We start from the raw sequence: 13,151 nt of genomic DNA, 5'->3' as shown, positions 1-13,151 counted from the left end.
ATCATTACAAGCACTGCAACAGCGCGTGAGGTAGAGGTGCCATCCAAGTACAAGCACTGCAACTGTGCAAGAGGTGGTGGTGCCGTCCAAGTACAAGCACTGCAACTGCGCAGAGAGGTGGTGGTGCCATCCAAGTAAAAGCACTGCCACTGCACAGAGAGGTGGCGGTGCCCCACCATTACAAGCACTGCAACAGCACGTGAGGTGGTGGTGCCGTCAAAGTACAAGCACTGCAACTGCATGGAAGGTGGTGCCGTCCAAGTACAAGCACTGCAACTGCGCAGAGAGGTGGTGGTGCCGTCCAAGTAAAAGCACTGCAACTGAGCAGAAAGGTGGTGGTGCCGTCCAAGTACAAGCACTGCAGCTGTACTGAGAGGTGGTGGTACTGTCCAAGTAAAAGCACTGCAACTGTGTAGAGTTGGCTGTGCCATCCAAGTAAAAGCACTGCAACTGTGCACAGAGGCGGATCACCACCATTACAAGCACTGCAACAGCGCGTGAGGTGGTGGTGCTGTCCAAGTACAAGCACTGTAACTGCGCGGGTGGTGGTGGTGCCGTCCAAGTACAAGCACTGCAACTGCGCAGAGAGGTGGTGGTGCCGTCCAAGTAAAAGCACTGCAACTGCGCAGAGAGTTGGCGGTACCGTCCAAGTAAAAGCACTACCACTGCACAGAGAGGTGGCGGTGCCCCACCATTACAAGCACTGCAACAGCGCCTTAGGTGGTGGTGCCATCCAAGTACAAGCACTGCAACTGCACGGGAGGTGGTGGTGCCATCCAAGTACAAGCACTGCAACTGCGCAGAGAGGTGGTGGCACCCTCCCATTACATGCACTGCAACTGTGTGGAGAAGTAGCGGTACTCTCATATGTGGGAAGTAGTAGTAGTACCTTCCCATTACAAGTCCTGCAATCGTACTTAGAGGTGACCAGACTCTCCCACTGAATGTACTGTAGACATGCTGAGATGGGCCAGTACTCTCCCATCACAACCACTGCAACCATGCTGAGACTTGCCAGTACCACTCCACTGACATCCTGCTCACAAGCACCGGTACTCTCCGTTTCAAATTAAGCAAGTGCAGGTACACAGCACCTGACAATGTAAATCACTGGATGGCTCACTTGCAAACACCCTTCAAGATGGATGTGCAAGGAAGAGGGTCCCTTTAAACAAAGCCAAAGTACTTATGAATACCTTTCTTACGGTTTGGCGATTTCATACATTTTATTATAGTGATGTGCAAATTTGATGAACAGCATTTCACGTGTTTTTCTTTTTAAATGAAATAAAATCCTGCCACCTTAAGCAAATGGACAGCGAGGAGTGAACGGGTAGTTGATTACATTGTTGTATCTCTGACAGTGCTGAGCAGTGGTAATTTTCAAGCAGAATATTCTCATTAGAGGCAAGTACACAGGCTCTTAGTGAGAATGGAATAGAAGAGATTACCCTTGCCTCTCTTAACTGCTCACATTAACCCTTCCATCGCTCACCGAGGTGAGCATATAGAAGACAAACACATTAACAGCAAACTGTTAACTCGACAAACAATCACTGCCAAAGCCAGTAGGTTTGACGCTGTCACTTGACTGCTGACAAAAACAATTAATAAGGGAGAGGTGTGGCGCAGCGGCCAGAGCGACTGACTCCATGGTTCGGGGGTACCAGTTTGATCCACAGCAGCAGCTCAGCTCAGCACCATGTGACTCTGGGCAAAAGCTCACTTAATCTCCCCAACTGCCTCCTGCGCCTTGAAACCTTTAAAAGGGTGATATGTTTGCACTTTACAAATAGGATTTATTATTATTATAAGGCCTGCTACAGTGCAAAACGTTTTTTTTAAGTCTGCTTTGTGTTTGTAGTGCATCAGTGAGAAAAAAATAAATGTTTAATGAGAAGTGTACTTTTCAGATGTAAAATAGTCCATTGATATTACCCATTCAAATAGCCAATAGAAAGAAAGGAACTAAAACGCACATATGGGTCAATGCAAGATGAGAGCCACCATGCCTCAAGCTGATGGCTGAAGGCTCCTGAGCCAAAGAAGCCAATGGCTCAAGGAAGGTTATCCAGAGACCTGGCGAGCGCCAGTGCGTGTCAAACCTCAGAAAAACGTACGCGCGGCACATATTGCTTATTTTGTAAAAGCAGTTTAATAATGTAATTACTAACTTCCACACTCCGGGTTAAAAAAGATGTCACTTCAAACCATTTCTAAACTGACTTGCACATTGATATGTGGGAACCATGTGCGTGAGTTATAAAAGTTAAAATTGACTTCAAAGGCTTGTTTCCCTGCATCTCTGTATGACTGCACACCTTTATTACTTCCCAAAAATACGAATGTTGCCTGTTGGCCTCTGTAGATGACAAACCACATGCACCATGTCACATGCTTTAATGTATCACAAATAACTGCCTTAACTCTACATGTGTGTTTGGATGTCAAGTCAGAAGGAGGCAGGCACTTGCTGCAGTGAACACTGTTTTTTTTGTTGCTCCTCTGAGGCACCTTTATTCCTGAAATAACCCCATGCTCATGTCTTTCCATGCAAAGAATGCAGAGTAGTCAGGAGGTGCTGTACCCAGTGCGTGTAGCTTTCGATGGTGCAGCGCGTGCACTAGTCAAGAGGCCCGAGGGACCGACTGCACATGCTTTCTTTCAGTATTTTACTACCCAACCAGTGTTCAGTGGGTCCATTTCCCTTGATTGATGTAGGGCCCAATGGCACCCTTTTTTGCCACTGTCTGTGCGCTTAAATGAGTTACATGACCATTTTATATGTAGCACCTTTTAACAGTTTGTATGCTCAATTTTAACTACTACAAGTCTTGAGTTGGTAGCAGAAAGTGTTGGTTGTTAATATAAATACATGCAAAAATAGAAAATATATTATTGCTCTAACTGATCTGAAACGTAAAATATCCAGAACCGCTTGCACTCATCCTGTAGAGGAAGCAGATTCCTTGGTCCATCGGTTTATAAGGTACTTTCATAGTGTAGTATCACTTAATCAGTTGTGTAACGGCGGTAATTATCGCTAATAAAAGCTGGCTCAAAAATGTAGTATTTTACACAATGTTCCAAAATTGTGTATGAGTTTTGTCGTGCTTTCACTTCATCTCGACTACCTTCCCCACACGCTATGCAGCGCTTTAAATTGAGTGTGCCCTCCAAACTTTGGCAGAATTAACCTTATGATAGCCGCGCCCCGAAAGCATAACACATCACTCAAAGCCCCTCTCAGAATGCGGAATTAATATAAGCGACTTGGACGTACTGAATATTCTGTAACAGCGCCATCTACTGGCAAAGTCTCATCAGCCGCAAATTAACTACAAGGCCATCACTAGGAGTTGGTTTAATTTCACTGGATTAATAACGTAAATCTTAATTACAAGTGTTTCGGGTGCGAAATTGTCGGGTTGATCATTCTGGTTGCAAGGGATGCGACAAGGAGCATTGTCCATTAAGGGTGGAAGACTCGTAATGGCCGGACTGAAGTTTCAAGCGGAGTTAATGACCGGTAACTTTAATTCAAGTCAGTGAGCAGAAACTCGACACAGGAAGATTTCAGGGAGCACAAAGTCACTGTTGGAAAATCGGGTCAATAAGGAGGAGGGCAAAATCACAATATAAAATTCAGGAGGAGCACACAGTCACTACTGGGAGAGTAGGACCAGCACAAAGTGAGCACAGGAAGATGAAAAGGAAAACAAGACGTGCGGCCGCGAGACGCGCTCTGTGGTGGGGGAGGGGCGGAGCGAGGCGCTTGGGACAGCAAGCCAGAGGAAAGCCAGATGGCACCTGATCGCGCACTGTAAGGGTGCCACAAAGAAAGCCAGATGGCGGTTGCGCGCGTGCTAGCGCCCCTAACCGCAAGCTTGAGGCCAGCAAAAGCGTGTGGTCGGACTTTTACTCACTAAATGTCTTGCCAGAGCAGCACATGCGCTGGCTCAGGCGAGACCTAATCATACCACTCCATAGCAGCCTTCTATGCATAGCCAAAGTTAGTGAGATCTGTATGGCATCCCTGCTCAAGGGTATTGCCCGTGTTTAGCCATCTGGTTTTGGGACGGTCTGTAATATCATCGTTGACATGCTTTAAATCATTGATGATGTTTTGAGCACCCTTGACAGAGGAGCCTCCTGTCTTTATACTTTATATCTCTGTACCTTTCAATTCTGTGGAACACAGCATCCTTGATGCTTATATTATTACATCAGCACTGGGGGGATCACTTCATTGGTTCTTCTCTATCTGAACAACTGTTGTAATTTTTCAGGATTAAGAACTCTCCCTCTTTCCACATCAGTATGGCCCACGGTGTCCTCCAAGGTTCCCGTTGCCTCCACACTGTTCAATGTACATCGGAAGCCCGTTGATGCAGTGAATCTGACATAGACAACTATCAATATGCTTATGATATATAACTGTTTCTAAAATTATTCCCTGATGGTTGGCACACTCAGACCTCAAAAGACCGAGAAAAATACAAATATGGTTGGATAGCTCTTGCTAAACACACACAGTAGTGAATTTGTAATACTCTCATAACTGACCCCCAATGACAATTCCTATCAATCACCCTCTTGTCATTTGGCATTGCTCCTTCTGTCAGCAACAGAGGTAAACCCTGGGGTTTGCTTTGGATAAGAAAGAGCTGCTTCAATTCTATGTGAACAACCCATGAACAAGTACACCAGATATCAGCCCAGGCTGCTGCATCAAATGTGTTCTTAGTGACTCTAATGTCAGGTCTGTAGTCCAAGCTGACGTCCTCTTAGGTTGGTCTATTGGAATGCTCTTCTTACTGAGGTCTGTCTAGCCACCAGTATGGATGCCCTCTATGTCGCAGGCCCTTTGGTCCTAGGCACATGACCCTTTGATCACAATAACCTAGTCTTCCTCTTTGTGTTGGCCATTACTATCAGGGGGACTCCACACTCAACTTTCAGATTGCAAAATAATTCAGATCACAAAAGTGTGACAATGTTATGTAGAATGAGTGAAATGAAGCAGGTTTCCTTAGCCGTGTATTCAATAACCGCTTGTCGGGAGATGAGCAGTTTCCATTTCAGTGGCCCAGTCCTGTGGGGTGATACTTTGTGTGCTGCACATTGTGTCAGAGACAGTGCCAAATATGCTGTGGTAAGTAATGCTATGTGACTATAGACGCTTCTGTTAGAAACATTGGCATTTGTACGTTATAATCCCTAAAGCAGAAGCGCACAACGGGATGGGGTTTCTCATTGGCTGAAACCTGCCAAACAAATGCATTCATTTATTTAGAGCATTTGTGAAGGGCTGCTAGTCTCCTTTCTACACTGGAGAGCACAGCCATTGGATCATTACAAAGTTTGTGTTCTGGATGAAAGAAGGGGAAATCAGGCACTGGTCGGGTGTTGGTGTGGTCATGGCCAGACTGGCCAATCATCATCATCAAATAATCTTTATTCGGTTTCGGATATTAAAACCATGAAAGCACATGTTAAAATATAATAATAATTAATAACTTCTGATACAAAAACCCAATCCTCACAGGGATCAGCCAGCATTAAAAAAAACTTGTAATAGTGGAAATGCAAAGATTCAATGGCTCCAATGTCACTCATACTATACCAATAAAACAATTCAATCAAGAGCAATACAGTAAAACACAGCTCTAAGGAGATGACATACAGAAGAGCAAGACCATTAAAAATACATGATGCCATGGAAGGGATAGAGGGAGCAAGCTGGTTAATCACAACTAGACTTGAGCCTGATGGCATATTTTAAAAAGTTGAGTACATAAAAGATAGTGCTACCTGTCAGCATTTGTAAAAAAATAAAAGCTGGGCGCATTTGCCCAAAATTAGCCTTTTTCAAAATCGGAAATAAGATGGACTTTCTAGGAGTGTCATAAAAACTGTAAACCATCATAAAATGAATCATGTCCTGTGGAGATTGACCATCGCAGCCACAGGACGGCAAACTTTGGCCCTTACTATGACCCCTAGGGTGGGCAAGGGGGAGGTGGAAAAGGTCAAACCGAAACCTCCTCAGCAGAAATCTATCGTATGAGTTTATGAATCCCAGTAGGTACAGCTCTGCCATCTGGGTGGTTTTTATCATGACAAAGCGACGTACACTGGGCTTCATGAGCTCCTTTTCTTCCCTTGCCATAGCCCGCTGCACATAAAAGGCCACCTTTATAAGGTTCAAGTCTCTATTGGTTGTCCGGTCTGGGGTGGTAAAGAGATCCCCTCTCCCCATGCTTGTTAAGCTCTCTTCGAAGTACTTGAGCCATAGCATACGTGAGGCATAATTGAGAGCCAAGCAGTCTTTTAAAATGATTTTATTTAATGTTGTCCCCTTACCAGCCCAGATCTTTAGCCAACGAGATAGAGGGCGATACACTATCAGGTCAGTTATTTATGTCATACCAAGCTCCTCATGTACAGTGAAAGAGGGGGTACCCTGAGGAACAGATAAAAGCCGCCTCAGGAACTTATTTTCCATGATTTGAAGGTCATCAGTGTTAGTGTACCCACAAATGTCACTGTCACGTAGTGCCTTGAAAAGACACTTAGTGCTGTAAAGCTCTAGTAAGGCTCCCACTGGTATTTTTCCCAATCTAGAAGCAAAGTTGAATATGGCTGCAGACTCTTTGGTTAGATAATTTTTCTTACGGGTAAGTTGAGGCCCCCATTTAATTTTATCATCTATCAAAACTCCCAGGTATGAAAAGACACTTGACCTTGGGATGGGTGTGGGCCCTACCTTAAAGGTGTATGGCCTTCTAGGGCGGACCCCTATTTGCATGATAAAGGACCTAGAATTGTTGACCTTGAGGTCCTGTTCCTCCATGAAATGGACAAAAGAGTTTAGGAGCATTTGTAACCCCCGCTCGGTCCTAACCATCAATACGACGTCGTCTGCATACAGCAAAACTGGAAGGCCACGCCGTCCTACTCGTGGAAAGTCTGCCTTGGACTCCAGGAGAGTCCTCTCCAGGTCGTTAATAGATACATTAAATAAAAAGGGAGCCAAGATGCAACCCTGTCGTACCCGTCTCCTGATAGGGAACAAGTGTGAAACCTTAATGCCACCCGAGTATTGCACGGCCGCTCTTGTGTCTTGGTGGAGGTCTGGTAAGAATAGGACTGTATCCCAGTCCACCCCCAGGGAAAGCAGGGCCTGTCACGCAGTCAAATGCGGAAGAGAGGTCCATGAAGGCCAGAAAGATGGTGCCGGGGTGAACAACTGTCTGCTTGTTCGTTATCAGGAAATGGTTCAGGCATTGCTCAATTGTTGAGCGGCCGGAGTGGAACCCATGTTGGGCATCTGACAAGATTTTGTTCTCTATAGTCCGGTTGGATAACCTATCTAGCAAGATTCGTCCGACCACTTTGACCACGGAGTCCAACAGGGAGGTGGGTCTGTAGCAATGTGTACTCTCTCTATTCTCCTTTTGAAAAACGGGGACAATGGTGGAGGTGGTCCATGAGACCGGGGACCCAGACCTAACAGCCGCATTGATGACAGAGGTAAGCACCAGTGCCCAGAACTCCGTATTGGACATATAGAGGTCGGGCAGAATTCCATCCGGTCACTGGCCAATCTGTAACTGGCATTTTGTCAGTGTGTTGCAGGCTGGTGGGCTTCTTTCAGAGAAGGGTAGGTCCCGATGACCCAACCATGTCCTCATGACCCCATTGTATTTGCAGCCTCCTCCGCTGTGGGCCTGATTCAAACATTTTTGCCATGGCAGATTTTGTCTCCAATCTATTTGCTGATTATGAGACCAGCTCAAGGCAAGTTAGGACAGCAACTTTTCCAGAGGTGGATGTGGTTCTGGTTCAGGCCAGGGGTTGAAACGACTTGCGATGTAATGGTTCGCGTTGTAACAACGCGGTCGTTGTAACAACCGTGTTGTAATGGAATGCGTTGTAGCACATTCGATGTAAACGATGTCTCTCAAGAATCCCAGATGTGTCATGTATTCTTGAACATCAGTAATCCTTTTAGCATCCCAAAGATCAAAACATAAATCCACTGTGACCCTCTTTTAATAAGTGAAATGGCTATTTTCCTTTTCACAAAGCGTGTGTGCACTGCGAACACTGCTTGACCCAGTTCAACATTCGTGTAAATCATGCATTCGTGAAGAATGATCTTAGGAAATACATTTAAAATGTTTACACAAATTGTCAGAATAAACAGACCACAGATGCCAGCAAAGGATCAGAATGCAGTAAATGAAGACATGCACCCTAACTAGAAGTAAATGAGATAAGAATTGTCAAGAATGTGGAATATTTAGTATTGGCCAATGCAGCCTGTATGGCTGGATTTACACATCAGATCAACATAACAATCCACACTTAAGGACACCGTTTTTTTGTCTTTCAGCAGTTTGGGCACTAGAATATGAGAAGACTGAAAATGAGTGCCTTTTAAAAAAAGCTATCACATTTCAGATAAGTTACTATTAAAGCGTCTGCAATTCTGCACACAGATTTCTATAAGTCTATGGCATACCAACGAAATATCAGGAGTCATGTTTATTTACATTTGATAAATATCACAATAAAGTAAATAAACAAACTAGTCATACTTACAAAAATCACAGTGACAACCCAAGATAGAAGTCTTTCACAAAATAAAAACCCTTTGACAAATGTAAATGACTTTAAAAAAACGTATGAATTCTATATACATCAGAAAACGTTTGGGACTAATTACAAAAATGGCAGCTTGATGTACAGCAATGATATTAGCAATTCATAAATAATGCCATCTCACGTTTGCCAAAGCCAGATTGCTAATTTACAGAAATCGGACCATAACTTTCACACCATTCAGCCAAGTTATAAATCCATGGGGAGACCATCAGTGGCCAAATAAAAATAAATCGACACCGCGTATGATCTTTAAGAAAAAGCAAGTAAGCTTGCATCGTACTTTTTACACACAATCTCCTGATGAACATTATGTCTACGAGTGAAATATCAGTTTATACCACTTTGCTACAAAGTGGAATAAATTCCAACACATCAAAGTAATTTCCACGTGGTCTTGATACCAGGAAGTGAAACAAAATCACTAAACCAGAACTAACCACGAGAAACAACAGGTCCTTTGTTCTTACAGGATGTTAAATGCGGAACTAATTACAGTACTTGACAGCGTGCTTCACGGTTTTACCACCCCAGTACATGCCAGGGAGAGCTGGGGGAACCCACTGAATTCTGGTTGGTGAGGGCATTGCCCGACCACAGACATGGAATAGCTTCTTCGGGATCGGGAATGAGGTACCCATGTCCTGAGAGGACTCACGAACTACGGAGAACCAGTTGAATTATAACTCTATTTAAAGCATCTGCCTATAAAGTTCAACCATCAGTTATGGGGTTTTGTGGTCACTTCTGCAGGTTTGATTGAACAAGCTATGGGGGATAATCCCTCATCTAGCGCGACAGAGATCTGCAGATCAGTGCACTGGTACCTCACTGTCGAGGCAGGATTCTTAAAACACACTGTCAATACTTCCATTTAATCAGAATTGAACTTGACAGTTGTTGGTGCACATCCAATGAACAAAGTCATTTGCCAACAAAACAGATAAGAGACACGTGACAATAAAACAATAGTAAATGAGCAAAACCGAGGTGAAAGTCGACCTAAATTATTATCATCACAATAAAAACACATTTTTGTGTAATTGTCACACGAATATGATTAAACTTCAAAGGCTCAGTTAAACGAAACCAACGAGCAAATGTATACATTGCAAATGAAATGGAATTGGAGAGGATTTTTTAAGGACTCCATACGTCAAAGTCTGACATTTGCAAGAAAGGAGGTGAGGGCACATCTTGCAGTCCACCTGAGAGACACGATGGTCGCCGCATCAACACAGGGTCGACTGGTGAGTTTGGAGAGTGGTGATATCAATTGTGGCCAAGTTGCTGACCCATCTCAGAGAGGCAGGGCACAGGCTTACCATTCTCAGATTGTCCAGCAACAATATTTTAAAAAGAAATTCTGTTCCACGGGGAGTCCTCGATCAAAGATAAACTACTTCTTAAAGTTTCTTGCCTTTTCTCATGCTGTCTTAACTTCCACTTCCTATTTTCAGCCCATTTCTCTATTTTAACCCGCCATCTGTCTTTCCACAAGCCCTACCTATCTGGTTCTTCTGGTATGAATGTTGATTTCCAGCCTGCCTCTTATAACATGAGTATGATGTCTTTTGAGCCCCACCTTTCAAAAACCTATCAAATTGTCAATAGATTTAATGTAAACATTTGACTACTCTCTGCTATTTGCTTTAAAAGGACATTTATAACATCTTAGATGTGACTGTGTAAGTCATTCATAAAATTACGCCATGGAATTTACCGCAGTAATAAATATGCCGATTAATTTCTTAACTGAAACAGTAGCCTGAAAAGAAGGGTCACAGAAAACTAGCATATTGGTTCAGATTGTGGACGTTCCAGGGTAGTATGTAGAATGCAGTGGCATGTTAATGTTTAGCCCTTAAAAATGAAGTGGCAAACTTAAGAATAACAGAAGTGAATATTGATTCCACAGAATGGTGTCTTTACTGAAACAGGCATTAGCCCAGTGCTTTTGAATACTTGTGCACGTTTGGAAATTGCATGCACTAATATTTTAATCTTGGAGTTTTGGACAAATATGACATGCAACATTTTCATGTATAAGATGCAAAATAATTTAAAATGTATAGCGGTCACAGGCGCCAAAATCCACAGTAGCCAATCAATTGAAGTGATACATCTGCGATTTGCTCTGTTTTTCTTCCTCGTGACACGTGGGACCACAAGACTGATCTAATTAGTCATGAAGGCTTATGGCAACAAAAAGACCTTATACAGACACACGCCTTACTTGGCAAAACGATGAAATCTATTCCTGTGATCATGTTCTGCTGTTAGCAAAATATAATATCCCTGCCTGTCTTTGCACGTTTACTGTCATTATATTTTTAGTTTATAGCCACAGAGCGTTTACCCTGGCCAGGGATAATCTTGTGGTACTGGAACGGATGCTGCTCTGAGGAAGTGTTGTCAAGTAGGTCTGGCCACTTCTAATTTCTAATTCAGGAGAGGTGAGCATGTGGTCGCCCCAAGAATCATAGACCCCGGGATACACTGTCACATGCACTCTGATGGTAATTCCGCTGTACTTACTTGTGTCATCAAAAGGGATCTGTTTGCATTCAGATGTCCGCGGCCAAGGACAATAATACACAGCTCCACCTTCAACTATCTCCGGCTGGGTTGTGTTGGCTTTTGGGGCTCCAACCAAGACACTTACTCTAGAAAAGAAGAGACAAGGCAATGTGTAAGATGGCGACGACCGCCCTATATAAAACAAATCAATCAATCAAGCCAAAGAGTCTCCCAGCGGTCCAAGCCTGTACTCTCTGGAGGATTGCTCAACCAGCCTGTAGGCTTCAGAAGTTACGAACTTTAGTCGTCTACGCAGAGGCAGGGGATTTACCTTCAGCCCCTCCTAGGTATTAATCCAGGGTTTTGCACTACCATTTGTAGTATTTCCCTGTCACAAGACAGACCCTACCTATGTAGCATGACTGCTACAGAAAACATAGCAGAACTAGAAAACTTCCAGCCATCTGGTTTAAGGGAACAATGGAATAACGTGCATAATTAGAACCTATCACTGCACGCTTGGCATCCCGCAACTGGCTCAGTACATCAAAGAACTGATCAGTGATAGGTCCCTGGGCTGCCATTCCGCATAACTGAGAGAGCAGCGGTATCTCAAAGACCAAGTGTAGCTTTTATTATCCTTAAGGACATTGAGTTTCCATTTAGGACAAAGGGTTAGAAGTATTTGCACACATTTGCCCAAAACACTGCCTTACAATCTTACCAGGTTAGATAACTGGGAAATGTGTATACTCACTCTCTGACTTGATACAAGGGACAGAGGGGTGAACTAAGGATATACTAATGTTGGGTGACTATGACTAGGGGCCTAAGGAGTTACTTGTTCCTTCAGAAATTGGATGAGCTCATGGACGCTAGGGGTTTTACCCAACTGGTCCAGACTGCAAGCCACCTGAAAGGACCCATATAGGACTTTATCTTCTCCAGGTAGGTCAGCAAAATTGAGATGTATAGAATTTCCTATCTGTTCGCATCTTTCAATAAAGGCAGTCCAGCTCTTTTAAAGGCACCCTGGGGTGCTGGAAGAGCTTCAATGCCCCAGGGACAGCCATGCACTAGATCAGGAGAACTTATGCAGTGGTGGACCGAATGCCAGGCACTCCCAGGATGGTGATGTGTGCCCCTGCATCCGGCGTCCAGAGGAGGCTGCATTTAGTCTGCTGCAGGGCCTTCCTCTGCAGGTCTTGCAAGGGGTGTACCTTTCTTAGAGCTTACATCTTACACTTACTTTATAGTTGCATGGTACAGGTGCACTCACTTCGCCTGCCAATCCCTACACAAGGCAAAAACTTGGTTTGTGTGGAGCTCAGCCAGACCTCTTTATGTCCTATCCACCTTTTGATACAACAGAGCTGTACTGAAGAGGTAGACAATCGACAACTCGTAGGGAATGTGCCAGCCGTGGAAACAACATACGATGACAGCAGAGCATAACAACTTTAGAATCCTTCATTGTCCCACACAGCATTATAACATTACAAGATAGTCATAAGCATTTTAATTTTTGTTCAGTCTGTCAATGTAGCTTTCAACTGGGAATTGTTTTAGAGTTAACATTGTATCTTAATGTAAATATGTAAATGTCAGACATTTCTCCACGTGTATGATATTGGAGCAATAGATTTATCTATGAGCAGCTTTGACTTTAAAGAAATCAATAATTATTAGGTCTGACTTGACAGTGCAACTGTCATCAGACCTTATGTGATGAACAGAAAAGAGCTGTAATAGGCACTACTGAGAGAGGGGTATTTGCCCTCTCAAACGTTGATTGCCGTGAGTACAGATTTTGATATGAAAAAAGTTGTGTGCTTCCACTGAACAGAGAGCTTGCACTGCACGTTTTACCTGCTGGGAAAGCTTATGATCAACACAGTGGGACTGCATTGGTTATGGTGACAAGCCATTGATCAAAGCTATAGGCCTGGCCTGTTTATTAT

At 43.8% G+C, this 13,151-nt stretch overlaps 1 protein-coding gene across 1 annotated transcript in view; it reads right to left on the bottom strand.

Annotated features, from left to right (window-relative positions):
* Positions 1-13,151, bottom strand: part of ITGA8 (integrin subunit alpha 8) — a 652,632-nt gene that overhangs the window by 601,117 nt on the left and 38,364 nt on the right. Inside the window, exon 2 of the mRNA XM_085631247.1 lies at positions 11,209-11,336. Within this exon, the coding sequence (XP_085487373.1) occupies positions 11,209-11,336 (128 nt within the window). The remainder of the gene's footprint in view (positions 1-11,208; positions 11,337-13,151) is intronic.

Source organism: Triturus cristatus, chromosome 10 (genome assembly GCF_964204655.1).
Source record: "Triturus cristatus chromosome 10, aTriCri1.1, whole genome shotgun sequence".
NCBI classification, from domain to species: Eukaryota; Metazoa; Chordata; class Amphibia; order Caudata; family Salamandridae; genus Triturus; species Triturus cristatus.
This window is presented reverse-complemented; position numbering and strand designations above follow the sequence as displayed.